Source organism: Nyctibius grandis, chromosome 3 (assembly GCF_013368605.1).
Source record: "Nyctibius grandis isolate bNycGra1 chromosome 3, bNycGra1.pri, whole genome shotgun sequence".
In the NCBI taxonomy this organism is placed as follows: Eukaryota; Metazoa; Chordata; class Aves; order Nyctibiiformes; family Nyctibiidae; genus Nyctibius; species Nyctibius grandis.
The window spans coordinates 98,098,511-98,118,100 of NC_090660.1; the positions used below are offsets into that span (position 1 = coordinate 98,098,511).

Here is a 19,590-nt window from a genome sequence, read left to right on the forward strand (position 1 = left end):
AAAGCTGTGACGGGAAAGGGGCACTTAAAACCTCCCGTGAAACACGGGACGCCGCGAGGCTGGGGAAGGGGAGGGCGGAGGGAAGAGGGAGGCACCGCAGGCCCCGCCCCGCTGAGGCGCCGCAGCCATGGCGGCGCCCCACCGCCTCCCGGCCCGCTGGCCCCGCCCCGCGCGCAGCCAGGCCCCGCCCCCCGCCACCGCCTGCCGCCTGGACTGGCCCCTGGTGCTTGTGCGCAGGCGCATTGGCAGGGGGAGGGAGGGGCAGGGAGGCCGCGCGCGGCTCTCGCGACAGCTGCCGCGCGGGGATCCGCGATGCCTTGTGGGAGCTCGGTCCTTTTTGGCTGCCCGGCCATCTTGGCGGCGCGTCTCCGGTGAGCGGGGCTGGGCTGGGCCGGGCCGGGGCGGGGGGGCGCGGGGGCCGCTGCCGGGTGCTAACCCCTCCCCGCGTTCACCCCTGTGTTCCAGTTACCGCTCGACCCGACGCGAGGCAGCGACATGGTGGCCGCGAAGAAGACGGTGAGTGGGAGCGGGCCGCGCCGGGCTCACGTGGCGGCGGCCCGGCCTCCGCCAGCGGCGGGCGCTGCGCCGAACGGGGGCGCGGGCGGGTCACGCTGCGGTGAGGCAGAGCGGACCCCGGCATGGTCTGGGGCGGGGGTGGCGGGGGGCCTTGGGCGCAGCCGGCGACGCCTGTCGCGGCCCTCGGAGCTCGGGCCATGCCCTCCTTGCCCGGGCTGCGGCCGCCTCCCACCAGCTTCTCAGTTCTCCGTTTGCTCCTCTGCGCTGTCCCGGGCTGCTTACAGGGCCCCTGTGCTAGCTGGAGGAAGGGGGAGCTGGTGCTGAGTTCCTAGTGCGGGTGGAGCTCAACTTTTGCATTTCTTGCCGTGTTCTTGCCTTTCTCTTAGAGCGACTCTGGCAAGTATGGGCTTATTAGGTGGTGGCAGTCATCCTTGCAAATGCATTTACCTGTTGTCATGAGCACTCTGCTCTCCTGCTGGTGTCAGCTTATACTGCATGTGATTCCTTTTTTCTGCTAAGTGATGTAACACTATTAGTGTTCGTCCTGGGAAGAGACATACTGCAAACCTGGCTTAGATTTGCAAGGCAGAAGTCCACTCCTTGGACTTCACTAGCTGAGCTTTGCTAAAGGCCTGTCAAGTACACCCGGATGTTACTGATTAACATAGCAACAGTACTTTAAGATGTATTTTCCTATTGTAAGATACATGGGTAATAGGTGTATTTTTACAAGGTTGGAAAAACATAGTATCAGCAACCACCTTATCCACAAGCCTTTTCATAGTCATATGGTAGGCTGGCTTTTCTTGTCCCGTGTTGCAAATTATAGGGAAATTATTAAAAGATTGCTTGTATTTGTAATGTCTCTGTTTTCTTATGTTCCGTGTCATTTTGCAAAATGTAGAGTAACATACAATAATGCTTTTCCACATCTTTTCCAGAAAAAGTCCTTAGAGTCCATAAACTCTAGGCTTCAGCTGGTTATGAAAAGTGGTAAATATGTGCTAGGATACAAACAGACTCTGAAAATGATTCGGCAGGGCAAAGCCAAGTTGGTCATCCTAGCCAACAACTGTCCTGCTTTGAGGTAAGCAGATGCAGGAACAAACAGTTCTCCTTAAAACTAAGACAGGTTCTTTGTACAAATACAGTGTGTACTTCATATTAATTGCTACAGGAAATTATTAATACAGAGTACTTTGCTGGCATATTCCAGAGTGTTATGAAATAAAAGTGATGGGTGGTTCGGTGTATAATGATTTCAGGTCTGGATGTGCTGAAACACTTCCCAATATTTTTCTGGCTTTCTGATTCAAAGTTCACACTAGAGAAGATACTGGAAGCTTTCCACACTGTGATAGTGTTCGTTAAAAGTATAATGGGGGTGAATTGCTGTGTTTTTTCAAAGTAGTGTATTGGAAAGTAATTTTACAGGTAGGAAAACTGGCAATTGACACTGATTTAAAATATTTGAAGCACACAAAATTTGCTGTCCAAGTAAGTTATAAATTTAGGTTCCTGGCCAGTGAAATTGGTTTTTTTGAGAATGAAATCTTTACTAGCTTCCTGACATTTTCCTTGTTGAATTTCTGGGCCCTTGTAGTCATCAAGGGATGTTGACAGAGTCAAGAAACTGTAAATGCAGAAAACCAAAATTAGATGCTTGAGAAATGGCAGGACTGTTAGAGAAGGCAACATGTTAGTGGGGATCCCAGAAGTGCTTGAGGAACAGTATTGACCATTAGAATCTCCTGGTGGGAGTCAGAAGAGATGGGAATATAGATTTACCTTTTTTTTTAAAGAAAAATACACAGTTTCGTTCACAGCTAGTGGCAGCCAGATCTCTGTTCAGCATCTGGCCACTGGGTATTAGCATTAATAATGGTGGTTGTTTATGCACTTTGGCTTAGCTCCTACAACCTTTTGGAAGTCTGGAAGTCCTGAATCTCCTTCTTTCCTGTAGAAATGAGCATGTGTAGGAGCAACCTCAAGGATTTGCACTCCAAAAGGGGGTTTGCCATTACATACCTTCAGCATACTTCTGGATAAGGGTTCCTGAGCCACAACACAGCAGTGATGTTGTCTGGCAAGGAACAGATGTGTTTTTCTGTGTGGAAAGGAAAACTGTGTAAGGTTTAAGTGTGGTTGGAGGTAAAGCTGCTCCCGCTGTATTACAGTCAATCAGAATTGTTTGTCAGTACTGTAACACCTAGTTTTTGAATTTCAGAAAATCGGAGATCGAGTACTATGCCATGCTTGCCAAGACTGGTGTCCATCATTATAGTGGCAACAACATCGAATTGGGCACAGCATGCGGAAAATACTACAGAGTGTGCACACTGGCTATCATCGACCCAGGTGCGTCTCTCTTACAGTATAGTGACCAAATGAGTATGTATCAGTGGTTCCTCCGTTCACCTGTGAGTAGCAGCACTGAGCAAGTAATGTGCAGGGGTGATGACACATTTTGCTGTCCTTTTCCGTCAGGTTTAACTCTTAATTTTAGTTTTCTCTGACCAAGATCCTGTTCTTCTTTTGTGAGTCCTAGGTTCTTAGAACCTGGAATTACTGCTGCTTAGTTTGAACATAGCTCTTCACTGCTACACCCTGTGAGCCTGCGTTTTGTCTACCTGTCGGTCTGTAATGAGGTTTCAGTGGCTGGGAGGCAACTTTATGGTACATGTTTCTGAGCCCATCAGCTAGAATATGAGCTTGTGCAACATGCTGTTTACATCAACCTTGTTTGACTGTTTTTAATCTTAAGACAAAGGATCGCGAGTTGTTCTGCTTCCCTGAATGATACGTACAAAAATGACCTGTGTGCAAGTGGATACTAATCCAGGGTTAAATTATATTAAACATTTCATTTAAAAACTGTAAGTCTGTATGTAATTAGTATGGTTTGGTAGCACTCTGTCCTAGAGAGTTGCTCAAGTTCATCGTGTAGACTGTTAATCAGGTGACTTCTCAACCTCTCTGAGAGTCTTCTAAGACAAGTATCAATTTTTTGTTCTGTTTGTTGACCAAAATGCATATACATGGATTTAATGATTTCTGTAATAACTTTCACCAAATGTTCCCCAAGTGATACAGGTTTGAATTCGCCGTTTCTTCAGAAAACTTTATTTAGCTTGCTTGTATTCAAATGCTCGCTGTAAACTTAATTTTCAAAATGTTACCCTTTAGGTTTGATTTTTGGGGAGGGGGGAGGAACGGCAAGTAAATCTTACCGCTTATGTAACGTAATGCGAATATTCTCGCTGTCCTGATATTTTTGTGATCAGGGGAGGCTAGACATTCGCTATATTAAAACAATGCATTGTGTCCTCCAGGACTAGATTGTTGCACTAGTACTGGCTTTGTAAATGCTAGTGACAGGTACATAATTATTGTAAAAATACTGTGTATGGATTAGCAAAATACAGTTAGAAGTATTTTTTTTATCAAGCGATCAAAATTACTTGCTTTTTTCTGAACAGACTGTCTTTGTATTGCTTTTAAGTTGTTTTCTGTTTGTAGAATCAGTGTGTTGGTTGTTTTTTTTTTTAAAAATCTTTTTGGCTTATTCCTGAAAACAGATCTTTCTGAGGGTCCTCTTGTAACAATATATTTTTGTTTTACAGGTGACTCTGACATCATTAGAAGCATGCCAGAACAAACCAGTGAGAAGTAAATGCTGTAAAGGTGTTATCTACAATAAAACTGGTTACAGATCTGTTTTAAGAAAAATTTGTATTATACCTTTGCTGGTTTTAGGGAACAAACTATATAAATGAAGATTCGTTACTGCTGCTGTGTTTCCTGTTCTGTTAGAAATAACCTTCGCAGGACAAAACTTGCTTGTTCCGTTCTCTAGAAGTCGTGAATCTTGAGAGGTAAGTAGAGGAAGGCTTGATCATGGCAAGAATGGTGCCAAATCCCAACAGGCTAGGGCTTCCTTAGCTTTTGGTTTTGGAGTGCTAATGGAAAAACAAGGCGTAATGTGAGGTACAGTAGGAAATTTGGGATGTTGGTGGGGGATCCCAGAGGGTTTACTTACACTAAAAAAAATTCACATGATTTTTACCAAGTCAGTCACAAAGTACTAATGCAAATTATCCCCTTTGTCTTTTCCTTCGAAGATAACGTCTGTCAAGTGGCAAATAGGATAGCTGCTAGACGTGATACATCATACTTTCAATAAGATATTAATTAACTTCTCAAAGCTGATTTTAAATTAGTCCCTTTTTTTTAGTTTTTTGAAGATATTATGTTAGAGACATATGAGTGGGTGTTCTAAAGTTGCTATTGCTGAGGACATTGGTATCTTACAGATTTGTGCCTCTTCTGTGCGAGACCGTGACTGCAGGATATTCTTATTACTAGTGATTATTAATTGAGGTGCCAGTGCTTTGCTGACATGTGATAAAAGAAACACTTAATGAAAATCAGTATGTACCAGTGTCCTTGCAGAACTTGCATTCTGTTTGCCAAAGTGTGTCAAAGCACAAGGTACCTTTTAAAGCTTGCTGTTACATATCCATGCGTGCTCATTAGCTTATCTGAGATCACTTAATCTAGTTTTGCTGCAGCTGCTTCTGCTTCGTGTATAGAATGGATGAAGTTGTGTATCTCCCATTTGGAGACAGTAAAGAGGCAAACCAATGTGTGTCAAAGCAAAGGAGCAAGTGCTGGTATCTCTACCTATTAAACCCCAGATTTCAATCAGTTCAAGAGAGAGTTTAGATACTGCTGTTAGTGTGAAAGTAAAGCTAGCAGCAGTGTGCTGTTGCTGCCAAGGGGAAGGAGCAGAACTTCGAGGCACTTCAGTTGGACAGAATGGCTGGAAGCAGTCTGCTGTTTTCATTTGTGTTCTAGTGTTTGACAGACAGGCATGTGGCTAGTTGTATTGCCCAAACAATGTTTCCATAATTAAAATACTAGTTGTATTCAGGGAAGTTAGAGAATCACTGAATGCTGACCAAGGAACATTAGGGAGAAGTTACATGGTCTCGATGTGGTAAGAGAAATGTACTTGAAACTTCAGATTGTGATACCCTGATAATCCAGCAGACTTCCCACTTTGAACACTTACTTTCATCAGTTTCAACACAAACATATAAATTTGTATTTTTACTTACAAATGATTTCAGTAGTCTACTCTTGTTTGAGGAATATAAGTGAAACCTAATTGCTGTGAATGGTGTCCCACTTGTTCTGGTTTTATATATGGATGTATATGTAGAACTATATATATCCAAACAGATAGGGTGCTTAAAATACCAGCAGAGTGGGTGGAGGAGGGAAATACAGAAAAGCAAGCCAAATAAATGTAATACCCTAAAAGCACTTCAAAACATGGAGGTTTCACTTCAAAAAATAACAGCATTTTATTATTTTGCATAGCTTATTTCAGTTGTTTAGTTCTGCTTAATTAGAATTTTTGCTAGTTACTAAATCGTTATATATATAAAATTTTCAACATTTCTTATCTGCAATCAATGCAAGACAGAACACATAGTAAAGATGCAAGGATCCAAAATATTCAACTTCAGACACAAGGATTTGTTATTTTACTTTGAACCAGTTTAAGAAAATAGCTCTGACAAGTTTGTATGTATAAATATACAGTGTAGTACACACTTCAAATTTTGCTCAGTATTTTAGCCTGTTTTCCAAGTCTTCCATTCTCTTAGTCATTTCTTCCAGTAGACAAAAGTTAAGGAAAGAGAGCTACTGATCGGATGCATTAATAGGAAAAGTGTCAGCTGCCTGATTGCTGTGCTCCACAAACCTGCTCTTGTTTCTCCTCTTTGTTACCCTCTTTGACTCCCAGTAGTTTCTGATACAACACTACTCTGTATTTTCTTGTCCTGCTTTGATGGGCAGAGTTAAGAAAGCTGTGTGAAGCCCCATTCATTAACAGGCACACCTAGACATGGAGTTCAGGCTGCAGCTTATTAAAAAGGCTGGTGGTTCTGAAAACTGGCTGTTTTCCTCTGTTTCAAAGGGAAGCTGTTTAAAAAATATTTCACTTAATCACATGGAAAAGTACATGCAAGCTAACAGTAGATTATAAAACTGTAGGGAGCTCCACAACTGCAGTAAGAATGTCTGCTCCTGATCTTGTATTCCTGCCCTGTGGTGGTGTAGCATAGGGTACTGTTTTTACAAAGCCAGTGGTTTGCGGACAGACTTGGAGTAGAGCACAAGAAGAAGCTCCATGGGATCTAGGGCTGGCTCCACTGAAAGTAAGAAGCTGTAGCAATGCAAAGCAGTGTAAAGCAGCACTTTCCTGGTAAGCACCTCCAGCTGACAGGAATGCTGTGTCTGCTGCAGGAGGAGGTTGGATTGGTATTGTTTACCTGACCACCTCTCTCCAAAAGCCATGGTAAGGCTGGAGCTGGGGGAAGCTGAGAGGAAGAGAGGACCTAGCATTAAGAGAGAACTGAAGGCACAGAGGCCCACCTTAAAAGGACCAAGTTGCTGCACCCTACTTTTTGCTTGTTTGTCTAGTGTCTTGATTTCAACATTTTAAGGCCTTACGTAAGGGAGAACTGGGCATATAAAAGTGGGATCTTCAACACGGGGCTATTAGAAATCGGTTAGGGTATGCAGGCAAATTGAATTCAGCCTCTTGAGTTTGGCCAGAACAGCCGTGCGCTTGCCCCCCTGCCCCATGTTGCATTGACAGCAGGAGAATCTATCCTGTTGCTAGTAGGGAGCAAGAGTGGGAGTCCTGCTTCTGTGGGGACTAGCCTGCCCATACGTTGGGTTTATGTTTGATAATTCCTCAACCGTCTGTCATACAGAAGGGATTACTATAGGCATGCTAGCATCAATTTACCTGCTTCCTATGCACCATCAATGTTTCTCAAGTGTTTACAGAGGCAAAGTTCAAGCAGTGGAAACTGCATTCTACTGATAGAAAATGTTAAATGTAGCTGGATACAAATCATCAACAGTTTGGATTCGTCCCTCTAAATCTGTATTCTGTAATTGGAGCTAGTTTTGCAGCCAGTTCTCCCTCTGCCCCCTCTCCCCAGATACCTGGGATGGGGACTGGCCAGCACAGCCTTCTACAGTTATCAAGGACTACTGTATCACTCAGTATCTGAACCACTTTTGAGGTAAGGCAGAGAAACGAGGTTTGTAATGGAGAGGAAACTGGATAGATCTTACTCTGCTCAAAGCAGTGGTTGCACAGTGCTCTGGCAAAGTGCTTGGCACTGTTCCTATCAAAATGCATAATTTCTGGCTCAGTGTCAGCAGCTTTTCCATCACCTTGAGTCCTTCTCAGACTCTAAAAATCACAGGGACAGCGTGTGTCTGGATAACACTCTTAAAGATATGGGAAATGACCTAGAGATCTTTCTCTGAAGTAATTTGGAGACTTTGGAGAAGCCCCTTCAGCAAAGTATAAATGTTGAGCATTTGAAGCACCTATAAATAACCTTATGTGATGGCTTTCGCCCCCTTCATATATAAAGTAATTCTGCTTTGCATGGAATAATTTAAAATAAATGAAGTGATCAGAACATGATTCCTTGAGCTATCTGCTGGAGAACTCACTTTGGAAGGTGAGAGAGAGTGAGGCTGGCTGCTGCAGTTACACAAAATAGCTGGAGGTAAGGCCTGAACTGGTAGGCAATATCTTGCATCAGGTTAACAGCCCTCCCTGGTCTTGCCTGCTGCCATGACCACTGAGGGCTCTGTCAGCCTGACTCTGGACAGACTGTTACCTCCACAGGTTCCCCAGTCTGAAGCTGTTCTTGTCTAGGAAGCAGTGTTGTGAGCGGTGCAGAAAATAAGTGCTTATTCATCTTGCACACAGAAAACTTAAATAGAAGGCGTGATGTCTTCTTACTATTTATTTGATTAGGCAGAAGCAGCTTTCATGAAGAAAACACAGGAATTTGCTGCATAAATACTGCATGATGCAAAATATTGCAGAAAGTTGTATTGCTGATTGGCTGCTGTTGTCTCCTGAGACATCTGGTGGCCGTTACAGATACTGTACGGGCTGCTGGACTACAGCTCCCTTGAAAAGACAGACTAACTTGAGAGGGGAAAAAAGCTATTGATCTGCATATTTGTTTATGCAAAATTAGCCAGACCTCAGTCCTCTGAATTCCTCTTCATTTGGAGTATTATTTTAAGTGACTCGCTGCATCTGGTGCTTCACCAGGCAGTTCAGAAGTGAAACATCTCCTGTATTCTGACTCCTGTAGCTATTGCAATACCATCTGAAGAAATACCCAAAGCAATGAATGTGTCTTGAATTTGAACAGTCATTTCTTTGCTGTCCCTGAAGGTGTTTACTGTTCAGGATTATTAAAAGTTAAGATTGTTATTAATATTTTGGTCCCTCCTATGAAGGAGAGGCAGATTTCATGTCTTAAAAGCCTTGCTTCTTAGAGATTAACATTATCTATTCAGTAGTTTAGCTTTTCATTACAGTAGATTGATTTCAGCTATGGAGACAGCTTAGACTTGATGCATTATCATCTCTTTTAACCTGCCCCCCCTTGCCTTACATGTAAGAAACAATTATTCTGAAAGGATATATCGCTGGGTGAGTTTTCTTACTTCATTGGTTGCATAGTTCTGGAATGTCACAAGGTTTTCACATTTGCACTGGTCTTTATCTTTAGAAGCTTTTGCTGAAAAACAAACAGTCGAGCATCAGCTAAATGCTGAATAAGTCAAGTGGGATGGGGGAGGAAATGACAAGGACTTATAAATGCAGAGCAGGTTTAATACAGCTTCCTGTTCTCAAAACAGGTCAACATCCAAAGGAATGCTCTGGGGCAGATTTTGTAAATACTGGAAAACAGTACACAACACATAGGCTTATGTATTCAAAGAGCAGTCTGGGTTATCCTAAACAAAGGTAACCTGATTACCTGATGTTCTTGTTGAGTGAGTGTGACTGTCTTCAAAGAGATACTTGTGGTGTATTGCAAGATTGGGACAGGCAATGACATCTGTGATGGCTATTGTGGTTGATTCAGGTCCTGCAGGAAACCCCCCAAAAGTCTAACAATCAAACCCACTTCACTTAATTATACAGTATTTTTTCTACTCGCATGCACAGAGTTCTCCTTAATTAGTGACTAATCTCACTGATTGCAGTGAGGATCATTCATGGAGAGGACTAGGGATACAAAGATGTGAAGGAACAGAGCTGTTAGGCTGTATTTACTGTATACATGATTTAAGTTGTGGGTTGCAGAACTGAAAGGGCATTTTGAAGGTTCCTGTGAGAAACAGAAGTAATTGAAAGCTGAACATGCTTTAAAATATCAAGCACAGTGCTGAAATACAAGTTTCCCCATGAAGTAATTCATTTGGATGGTATAAGAAGCATGCAGCCATGCATTTGTTACAGTGAATCTCAAATTTTTTTGTACAAAGCAGATTTGAATTGCAGAAAGCAGGAGGGTGGTTTGGAGAGGGGTGGGAAGGAATGGGATTAACAGTTCTCCCATAGGTGAATTGTGAGGGTTCTCTACAGAAGGCAGCATGAAAAGGCAACTTAGCAATGATCTGGGGAGACAGCAGGACACTGAGTTAAAACAGCCAACCTGAAGGCGGTAGACCGGTCTTACGAAGCCTCCCAGATGATGGATCCTGCTGGTGAGCTGACTCTTTCAAGGCTGGTAGAAAGAAATTGCCAAAGGAAATGAGATCACAAAAGGAGCAATAAAAATGTTCACGTTTCCTAGAAATGGAGATGTTTGTTACTAGTAACTTGTTTCTCTCTGTCTATCATAACACATGGAGAATGCCTCATACCTGTGCGGTTTAGAAGAGGTCCGGTGTTGATAGAAACTCGAGGACTCACCCTTCAACTCAGACTATCAGAAGAACTCTTCCAAAACCAGAAGTGCTTTATGAATAGATCAATAGTAGTGAAGCAATCTGAAATGACAGCAACCTACTTTGTGTCCTTTAGTGAAAATTCTTGCATGTTTCATTGTCATCCATCAGTCCTTTGGGGTGAACTGAATAAGAATAAAAACTGCTTGGAGAAGGAAGAAATTTCTTACTTTCCTTCAATTTTCTCCTTTGAAATGGGAAACATTGTTCAGGGATTTGGGAGTGTTTAGGTGAGAAGGGTGCAGTAGAGTTTATTTGGTGCACTACAGTTGTAAGCAAAAATACAAGTTTCTAATTCATGAAGCGCAGCCTTTAAAATGTAGGAATTTATTTCAGACTCCACATACCTATCTTTTTAGTCAGAGTGTCTGGGGAGAAATGGAAACCTATTTTATACATGAGTATAACCACCTCAAGGGTCATTCTGTGCACTACCCCTTTCTTGCCGCAGGAGGGTAATGTAGAGGCAGCTTTGGTTCCTTAAGAATGGGTTCTTTTCTAGAAAATAAATGCTTCACCGTAAATTAACTCTGGAGCCCTTAATGGCCCAGATGAGCTGAAGAACTTGCATTTAACAACCGCACGACTTGATCAGCTATGCCAGGGGAGTGGATGGAGCACTCTGCCTGCGAGTATTACCCAGAGTTCCTTCACTGAATGTGTGAGGGTAAAAGGTGATGGTGCAAACTCTCCTCATAGGCTGTAAAGTGCAGCAGGGAGGTGGAAGATGCTTCTGGGCCCCACAGGTTTGTTGCAGCTATCGGGATCTCTGTTGGTCTAGTGAATTTTGACATATGCATAATAATGTGCAGCTGTGCTAAGCTGCACTGGAAGGAGATGAGACCCTCTGAGCTGGGGCTGGAATGACTGAGCACAAGGAACGGGGAATGAATAAAGATGAGTGGTTAAGGAAGAAGACCAGAGTTCAGTGGGCAGATCTATGATCTTTATATATATCAAAAAGTCTGTGTGGGAACCAGCTGGTGGAAGGAATGCAGATTTTGGAGAAGAGTTCAGGGCAGAGAGGTGTGGGATGAGATCATGAGGTAAGGAATGAAACAAACTGGGTGAGCAGTCCTGTAGAAGAATGATCAACTAGGAAAAAGGATGGTGAGATTTCCAGTGTAGGAGGGAAGAAAGAGGTAAGATGAACCTTGAGTGTTTGACCCTGGGTAATGACTTGCTCTAGAAGTTGTTTTAAGAGCTGTAGGGTAATGAAGAGGCTATGTAGGAAGGGAAAAGGAACTGACCTGAAAAGTTTGAGCTTTGGACACTGGGCTGGTATAGACAAGTAATTTGGATTCAGATGTAGGGGACAGGAAAGAAGACTGATAACCTGGTAGAGGTATGGCAGAAGGTCTCCAGTTTGGGACAGGAATTGGGCATTTCAGAAACTCCTCTTCAGGCTACAGAATCTGTTTGAGACCCAAAGATTTCTGATCTCATCACCTCTGTAAAGCTGTGAATAATCAGGCAAGCAGCAACAGAGGCTGCTAATCCTAACTGAGTCCCTTGGTGAAGTCAGTGCAGTGAACATAAATATTCAAATTTGTTGGGGAACAATGCTAAAATTGGGTGTTTTAGTGTTCTGTTTTGTAACAAAACCTAAGTATTCTGTTAGGAAAAGCCTGTGAGAAAAGTGTCTTCAAAAAAGCGTGTCTTCAAAAGCAGTGGCTGATTATTTGCAGCAGTGATAATGATCCGCAGTTTGGAAGGAGAACAGAATGTTAACCAGCAAGCTGCTGAGTACTGTCATCTGATCAGTGCTGGGATCTTGTTACAAAAATAGTATGTGACCATGTAATTAAAGGCTCCCATAATGCACATGCTCAGAACAGGGGTGAAGAGGCAATTGCGGTGAGTGCGTGTTATGTATGACATTGCTGTAGCCTTGTTAGTGCTTCCAGTCAGATGAGAAATGAACATTAACCAAGGCAACGAATGGGAACCTTCTGACTGAATTCCTCTTAATAAGAGGCAAAAGAGAAAAACACTTTTTTTTTTTTTTTTTTAACTACTAGTCATCAAGAATAATTAATAGTAATCAGCAGCTATTCTACAAGGCTGATGCTTTCTTGCAGAATAAAAGGAAAAAGCCTTACCCCAAAAGAGATTTGGAAGGCTTCGCTATACTTGGAAACACGCAGCCCATCCACAGCTGGGACTGTGGATGAGAGGCTTTGTCAGTGGAGTCCATGAGGTTCAGAGGGTCTCCCATTGCCCTCCCAGGCTGGAGCCTCAGAAGTCCTCAGCTAAGGACCAAGGCTGGAATAAGAATGAAATTGCTGCTCTTGCAAAGAAGGGAAAAAATTTAGACTGTAAACCAAAACGGGAAGAAAAATGAACTTTCAGCTTGTGTAACAGGCTTGGAGGCAGAATTTCTGGTGGAGTGAGTTGATGAGCAGTAAGTACTCCTTCAGTGTCCAGAAAAACAAGGCTAGGTCTGTCCTCAGTTCACAGGTGTGAGGCATTGCCTGTGTATGAGAGGGGAGGAGGACAGAAGCTTAGAGGCACCAGCTCTGCCCAGTTACTAGAGGTGTAGTCTAGAAACTGCCACAAAGGGGCAGGACTTACTTATTTTTCATATGGTAAGTAATGTCGTTTAATAAAAAAAAATTGTGGTTGCTAAACACCGCTGTGGGTACCTGAAAGATGCATTTCCATCACCGAGCTCTGGGGTTTGCTAATGAGGGAGAATTATTATACCGGTTGCCAGATAGTTTTGGCTTTGGCGTCTCCCCAAGTTTTTAAGATGACATGCTGTCATCAGCAGATTATCTGCCTAATAAGAACGTTAATTGAACAGACTTGGTTTCATGTTATCATAGTATTTTGTATTTCAGAAAGATGGAACTAGGACTTCTTAAGACTGAAACACAAAGAATATACAAGCCATGAAACATTCTCAGATTCTTTTTTTTTTCAGATTCTTCCTTAAGATCTGTATGAGGAAGAAATGCACTGCTGCTTGCCAGCCAATTTTACACAGTAACATTAAAGAAGAAAATAAAACCTGTTTGCATTTAATTCCAAGAAAAACAACCCAATAAAAGCTAGTGAAAATTAAATCATCTTGCATAATTCTGGTGCTATGACTAATATTATTCACAGTGACGTTTCTGAATTTTGCTTCAGATACGAATTTGAACGTAGAAATAATACCGAGTCCTGGGAACGTGTGAGTGGGAGAGACACGCTGTCCTCCCTCTGGCTGAACAACTTTTGCCCCAGCTCACATTCCCACTTCCCCTTGCAAAACTTCAGCTGGGAGTGTTTACATAGAGGCAGTTTGTGCCACAGTGAGGAAGGGTGCTTTCTGGAACAAACCTTCCACATTTGTGGAGCAAAACCTGGAGCTTATGCGTAACTGAGATCCACTCTCTGTAGCTGTGAGCGTATGTTCAATGAGCTATTTTTAGTTTTCTATAAACACTCACTACAGTTCTTGACAATTTTTTTTTCTGTGGTTTAGGTTTTTGCCACTGGTCTTACGAGTAATTTTTTAATTCTCATTAAGACATTACAAATCCCTGGTTATTTTCCCACATTCCTAATGAAGTAGATCATGCTGCTTTGGCGGGGTGGGGTTCAGTGCATGACTGGCTTAACTGTAGAAAAAGAAAGGGGAAGGAGCAATTGATTTTTCTGGGCACAGAAGCGTACATTTTATGCAACCTTTATGAAAATGAAGGAAAGACAATTATTATATACCTTTACCTGATGATAGATTAAGGGTAAATATTCCTCACATATTAAAGGGCAGAAAAACTACTGTGAGTGACTTACGCCTTGCTTTGTCTGACACCAATGATCTATGACCTATACTATGATACTAGTTGTCCTTTCAGGCCTGCAAAAAATCTATAAGCATTCATTCCTGTTCTATCTCAATGAAAGTGGAATACTGTTACCTTCACAGATGTGGGCTTTTAGCTCTTCACTTATGTCCTCCATAGCTGTGAAATCCTCAGCATAGAAGAGATGTTTATATGATGGCTCAGAAGCAATTTCCAGCAGTTCTTCCTCAATTGCTTTTCCTATTCCAATGGCATAGATAATTATACCTAGATTCAAAAAGATTCAAAAGAAATTGCACATAATTATTACATCAGCAGTTCTAAACCCTTGTTCCTCCATGCAAGGAAAATATTAGCATTAGTCATTTTAGAGAAAGGGAAAGCACAGGAAAAGTATATGCTGTGTAACTTCAAAATTGGTTTTGAACAGGCTTAATATGCTTTAGTTACTGAGAGATTTGTAGAAACTCACTGCTTTACTGTAGTCTAACAGAAAAGAAAGAAGACATGAAAGTTGTCTGGCCACTACTGGTAGTAAATGAACCCAGGAAGAGTACTGCAAAACATCCAAGATAATCACACAAGTCAGCCTCACAGTTGCACTGAAAGTTCCTCATTTGCGTGGGTCTGTGTACGTAGGGTGTGTGCAACAAAGCGAATTACTGGGATGATGAGAAGACCTGTTCTATATTAGTAAATGGGGCAGAATCCGGAAAGATGGCAGTAATTTTTTTAGAAAAATATAAACACTTAGTGTTCCATCAAAATCCTCAGAGCACATGGAGACTAGATTCTTGCACTCTAAGGGACACTAGTGGGCTGGGAGGCACTGCAAAGGCACCCGGACCTACAAACGTAAGAACAGGGGAAAAGAAACTATTTATGGGGCTAGGAGAGAAAGAGCCTTACAACAGGGATGTTCGGGACAAGCATTTCCCCAGCAGAGGTGCTAGGGAGAAAGTAAATGAGGATTTGTAGTTTTCTTCACTCTGAAAGCAGTGAAGGAGTAAGTGGTTCACAGCCCTCTCACTGGAGAGATTTGAAACAAGCAATGAATACAAATCATACTGATCTTCAGTATCCCCTTTATTTTTTATTCTCATGAATATATGATCTGATACAACATTTTTCTTTACATCAGTTCTGACTTAGAAAGGGTCCACAATAGTACTGATTTTGTGCTTCATAATACACCATTAGCTTCAGAGTATTTCAAACTCTTTTATAAGATTCAAGAGCAGAAGCTGCCTTCTCAGCTGGTTGGTTTCCGATAAAACTTAGGATGAGAAGGTTTGATATCTCTTTATTATCACGGGGTAATAACAGCTACACACTCACTGAATTGCAACTTTAACCTTTTTGCTGAAGAATCCTGGGCCTGATATAATAAAATATGCATTTTCCAATTCTTTAACATTTATCATAAGCATCTCCTTACTTTTCGTCATGAATCTGCCTATCATTGCACTTTAGCCAGGAGAGTAAAACATTCACCAGGAGCTGATTCAATTTAATGAATGGACCACTCATGCTGAGGTCTGTTGCTTTTTAAAGACTTGGAGATATCAGAGATAAAGCATTCAAGGCCAATTTTGTATTCAGCATTACTACATTGCCTATGCTGGAATTACACAGGGGATGGATTTGGCTTGTAGCATTACAAATACCAGTGTAAGCAGCCCGGAGCTGAGGTTTCATTCAGCAAGTGAGTAAGGTTGGCTTGTCCTTCTTTCCTTCTTCAGTCCTGTAAATCCTCCATGTACTTTCCCAGATCACACTAGTTAGCATATAAATCTTTGGTTTTGTTTTTAATATTTTAAAACCACTTTGTTTATATTTTTGTAATGGCACCCTTTTTAGCACACGCTCGTCTCATATCCCTGGACGTTTTTCCCTTTTCTTCTTACAGAGAGGTATCAGTTCTGATCAACGCTATCACGTTATGACTGATATATCAAGTCAAGAAAACAAGAACAGAAAAAAGATGTGCAGTGTCTTCTAAAATCTGGCTATTTTCTCTGTGTTGTGGGCCATCAGCCATGGTTCTTAAAGCAGTTTCTCATAAAACAGGAAACATTTTGCAATAAAAAAAGAGATCCTTTATTTTCTTGAAAAGTTTTGAAAATTTTCAGTTGACTCTGCTAAACGACTGAAATGTTTCTGATTTGTGGTACAAGTGTTCTAGAGGATGAATTTCTGCCCAGACATATTCTAAATTAAAAATCACCAGTTTTCAGTTACATTTCAGCATATCACCTGATAAGGCACATAGAAACAGAAAGGTAAGACAGCACTACAGCTATATCCTTTTGTAAAGAGGACCCATCTTCCTTCTAGAACACCATCAGCACTATAAAATTGGTTAAAAATACAGAATATATGTAAATAAAAATATAACATAACCAATTATTACCATAGTATTTCTCAGGAAGATAGATTTCTGTATTTTGAAGAGGTAGGTTGGGTTTTTTTTTATTGTTTTCTTAGAATTTTTGATGAAGTTCCCAGTGTTTCTAAACCTCTGTATCAAATGTCTACCCTTGGTGGATATGTTCAGGGCACCGCACGGCATGCCAGGTGGGTAGTACCGCTACCTGTGGATGGCATGGAACACCCATGGTGTGACACTCATCATGGCTCCCGCACTCGGGATGACATACACACCTTGTAGCAAAGGCTCCTGTCAACACCAAAGATCCGCTGCTACAGTGGCTACTGTACTAGCCAGACTGCTATGGCAAACACTCTCTTCATTAGCACATACTGTAGCATATACACACTATTACCACATCTTACTTCTAACAATTTTGCCTTTTAGAATGAGTCAAAAACATCTCCACTTACCATTTCGCTTTGCTCTCGCAGCCCACTCGGCGACTTCATCTTGGGCTCGTCCATCCGTAAACACAATGGAGATTCGAGGGACGTTTGCTGAAAATGGTCTTGCTCCTTCTGTTTCTGTGAAGCTTCTCTCAGACATTTGCTTCAGAGCCAGTCCTGTCATGGAACCTCGCCCCATGTATTTCATTTGCGATACAGCTTTCTTCATGTCTTTGGCTGAGCTGAACTGCTTCAACGTAAACTCTGTGCGAACTTCAGTGGAATACTGAAGCAAACCAACTCGAGCAGCTTTGGGTGAAATCTCAAGTGAATCCAAGATTCCTGAGACAAATTGTTTTACAATTTCAAAATTATCCTCTCCGAGACTTTTTGATCCATCAATCACAAACACCAGGTCAACTGGGCCTTCAGTGCATCCTGTGAAATAAGCAGCAGAGCGTTCATATTATGAAAAAACTCCACAAAGCTGAAAAAGGGACCTAGATACCCAGGGACTGCATAAACTCAGAGATCATCTACAGTATCTTGTTCCTGACTCATCCAGCTTTGCCAGTGTGTCTAAAGATGTTGTGTACACTCTGTATCAAAAGCTAGAAGTGTGCTTATTACCAAGAGTTTAACAAAAATATAATCACAGTGAATACTTACTGAGACATACTGCTTTACAGAATACTACAACTCTTAAAAATACAGCAACAATCAGCAAATTTTAAGAATGACCGTTAAGTGGAGTATAACTGTATATGAATATATGATATGAACTGTATAATATATGAACTGTATAACTGAATATATGATCTGTATAACTGAATATATGATATAATATATGAACGTATAACTGAATATATGATATGAACTGTATAATATATGAACTGTATAACTGAAGAACATAGCTAGGATACAGAGACAGAGTTGCCATCATCTTCTTCCAGGGATAGGCCAGTATGCTAACTTTACATTTGTGTAGATGACCAGCACTGAAAGACATGGAAGAGATTCACTGGAGCTGCATTTGTGTTGCAGAAGTAGCAAAAAGGTGAGGGTGGTACAAGGAAATGAGTCAGTGAAGCCACACTTGTATATAAGGTGATAATCTAGGAGTCATATTTAGAGTGGCAGGGAACAGTGAAGCAAAAGCAAAAGAGCTTGGGGAAGGTTGAGCAAGAAGGGTTAGGTAGCCTGCCCTAGAGCTTAGGATGAGGTTCAAGTCTGGGAACAAAATTCAGAAAATGCACATGTTTTTATAGCACAAACTTAAATCTCTAGTGGCAGAAAAACAGCTAAAAAACTATAGATGAGAGAGTAAATGCTAGAAATGGGCCTAGCTGCTAAACATGGATCAGAATTGTTTATGTAAGTTTTTTTGCTTGTAACTCTAACAATCTTGTAATTAGAAGACATTTATTGCTGAAATTAACCTTTTAAGCTTCCATTTTTGGTTTACCCCTTCAAGCTGTGAGTTTATCAGCAGACTGACAAATTTCACAGAATCACAGAATCACAGAATGTTAGGGATTGGAAGGGACCTCGAAAGAGCATCTAGTCCAATCCCCCTGCCGGGGCAGGATTGCCTAGACCATATCACACAGGAACGTGTCCAGGCGGGTTTTGAATGTCTCCAGAGAAGGAGACTCCACAACCTCTCTGGGCAGCCTGTTCCAGTGTTCAGTCACCCTCACCGTAAAGAAGTTTTTCCTCATATTTAAGTGGAACCTCCTGTGTTCCAGCTTGCACCCGTTGCCCCTTGTCCTGTCAAGGGATGTCACTGAGAAGAGCCTGGCTCCATCCTCTTGACACTTGCCCTTTACATATTTATAAACATTAATGAGGTCACCCCTCAGTCTCCTCTTCTCCAAGCTAAAGAGACCCAGCTCCCTCAGCCTCTCCTCATAAGGGAGATGTTCCACCCCCTTAATCATCTTCGTGGCTCTGCGCTGGACTCTCTCTAGCAGTTCCCTGTCCTTCTTGAACTGAGGGGCCCAGAACTGGACACAATATTCCAGATGCGGCCTCACCAGGGCAGAGTAGAGGGGGAGGAGAACCTCTCTTGACCTACTAACCACACCCCTTCTAATACACCCCAGGATGCCATTGGCCTTCTTGGCCACAAGGGCACACTGCTGGCTCATGGTCATCCTGCTGTCCACTAGGACCCCCAGGTCCCTTTCCCCTACGCTGGTCTCCAACAGCTCTGCCCCCAACTTGTACTGGTACATGGGGTTGTTCTTGCCCAGATGCAGGACTCTACACTTGCCCTTGTTATATTTCATTAAGCTTCTCCCCGCCCAACTCTCCAGCCTGTCTAGGTCTCTCTGAATGGCTGCGCAGCCTTCCGGCGCGTCAGCCACTCCTCCCAGTTTTGTGTCATCAGCGAACTTGCTGACAGCGCACTCTAATCCCTCATCCAAGTCATTAATGAATATATTGAATAGAACTGGTCCCAGAACCGACCCTTGCAGGACTCCGCTAGACACAGACCTCCAACTGGACTCTGTCCCATTGACCACCACTCTCTGGCTTCTTTCCTTCAGCCAGTTCACAATCCACCTCACTACCCGATCATCCAGACCACACT

The 19,590-nt window shown here is 42.3% G+C and overlaps 2 protein-coding genes and 1 non-coding gene across 3 annotated transcripts in view; 2 read left to right on the plus strand and 1 right to left on the minus strand.

Moving 5' to 3' along the window:
* The first annotated feature begins 278 nt into the window (after nt 1–278).
* Nucleotides 279–4,245, plus strand: RPL30 (ribosomal protein L30). The gene is made up of 5 exons (XM_068395765.1): nt 279–371; nt 466–516; nt 1,458–1,603; nt 2,744–2,874; nt 4,140–4,245. Exons 2-5 carry the CDS (start codon nt 496–498, stop codon nt 4,187–4,189), a joined length of 348 nt encoding a protein of 115 aa, XP_068251866.1. The 5' UTR covers nt 279–371; nt 466–495; the 3' UTR covers nt 4,190–4,245.
* LOC137661669 (small nucleolar RNA SNORA72) lies at nt 3,762–3,896 on the plus strand. Its single transcript, XR_011047893.1, has one exon. It is a non-coding gene; the product is annotated as a small nucleolar RNA SNORA72 (small nucleolar RNA).
* A 1,687-nt stretch (nt 4,246–5,932) lies between the features above and the next one.
* The window catches only part of MATN2 (matrilin 2), a 78,429-nt gene continuing 64,771 nt past the window's right edge, over nt 5,933–19,590 (minus strand). Inside the window, exons 22-27 of the mRNA XM_068395766.1 lie at nt 17,019–17,432; nt 14,289–14,441; nt 10,083–10,154; nt 9,402–9,512; nt 9,063–9,158; nt 5,933–6,203 (exon numbers count right to left, since the gene is read on the minus strand). Coding sequence (XP_068251867.1) covers nt 6,151–6,203; nt 9,063–9,158; nt 9,402–9,512; nt 10,083–10,154; nt 14,289–14,441; nt 17,019–17,432 — 899 coding nt within the window. The 3' untranslated portion in view covers nt 5,933–6,150. The remainder of the gene's footprint in view (nt 6,204–9,062; nt 9,159–9,401; nt 9,513–10,082; nt 10,155–14,288; nt 14,442–17,018; nt 17,433–19,590) is intronic.

Excerpts from the sequence above, each read along its gene's own strand:
- RPL30 (XM_068395765.1), top strand. The coding sequence starts at position 496 with ATGGTGGCCGCGAAGAAGACG. Across the intron at positions 517-1,457 it reads TGGTGGCCGCGAAGAAGACG|AAAAAGTCCTTAGAGTCCAT; the intron begins GTGAGTGGGAGC and ends CATCTTTTCCAG. Across the intron at positions 1,604-2,743 it reads AACAACTGTCCTGCTTTGAG|AAAATCGGAGATCGAGTACT; the intron begins GTAAGCAGATGC and ends TTTGAATTTCAG.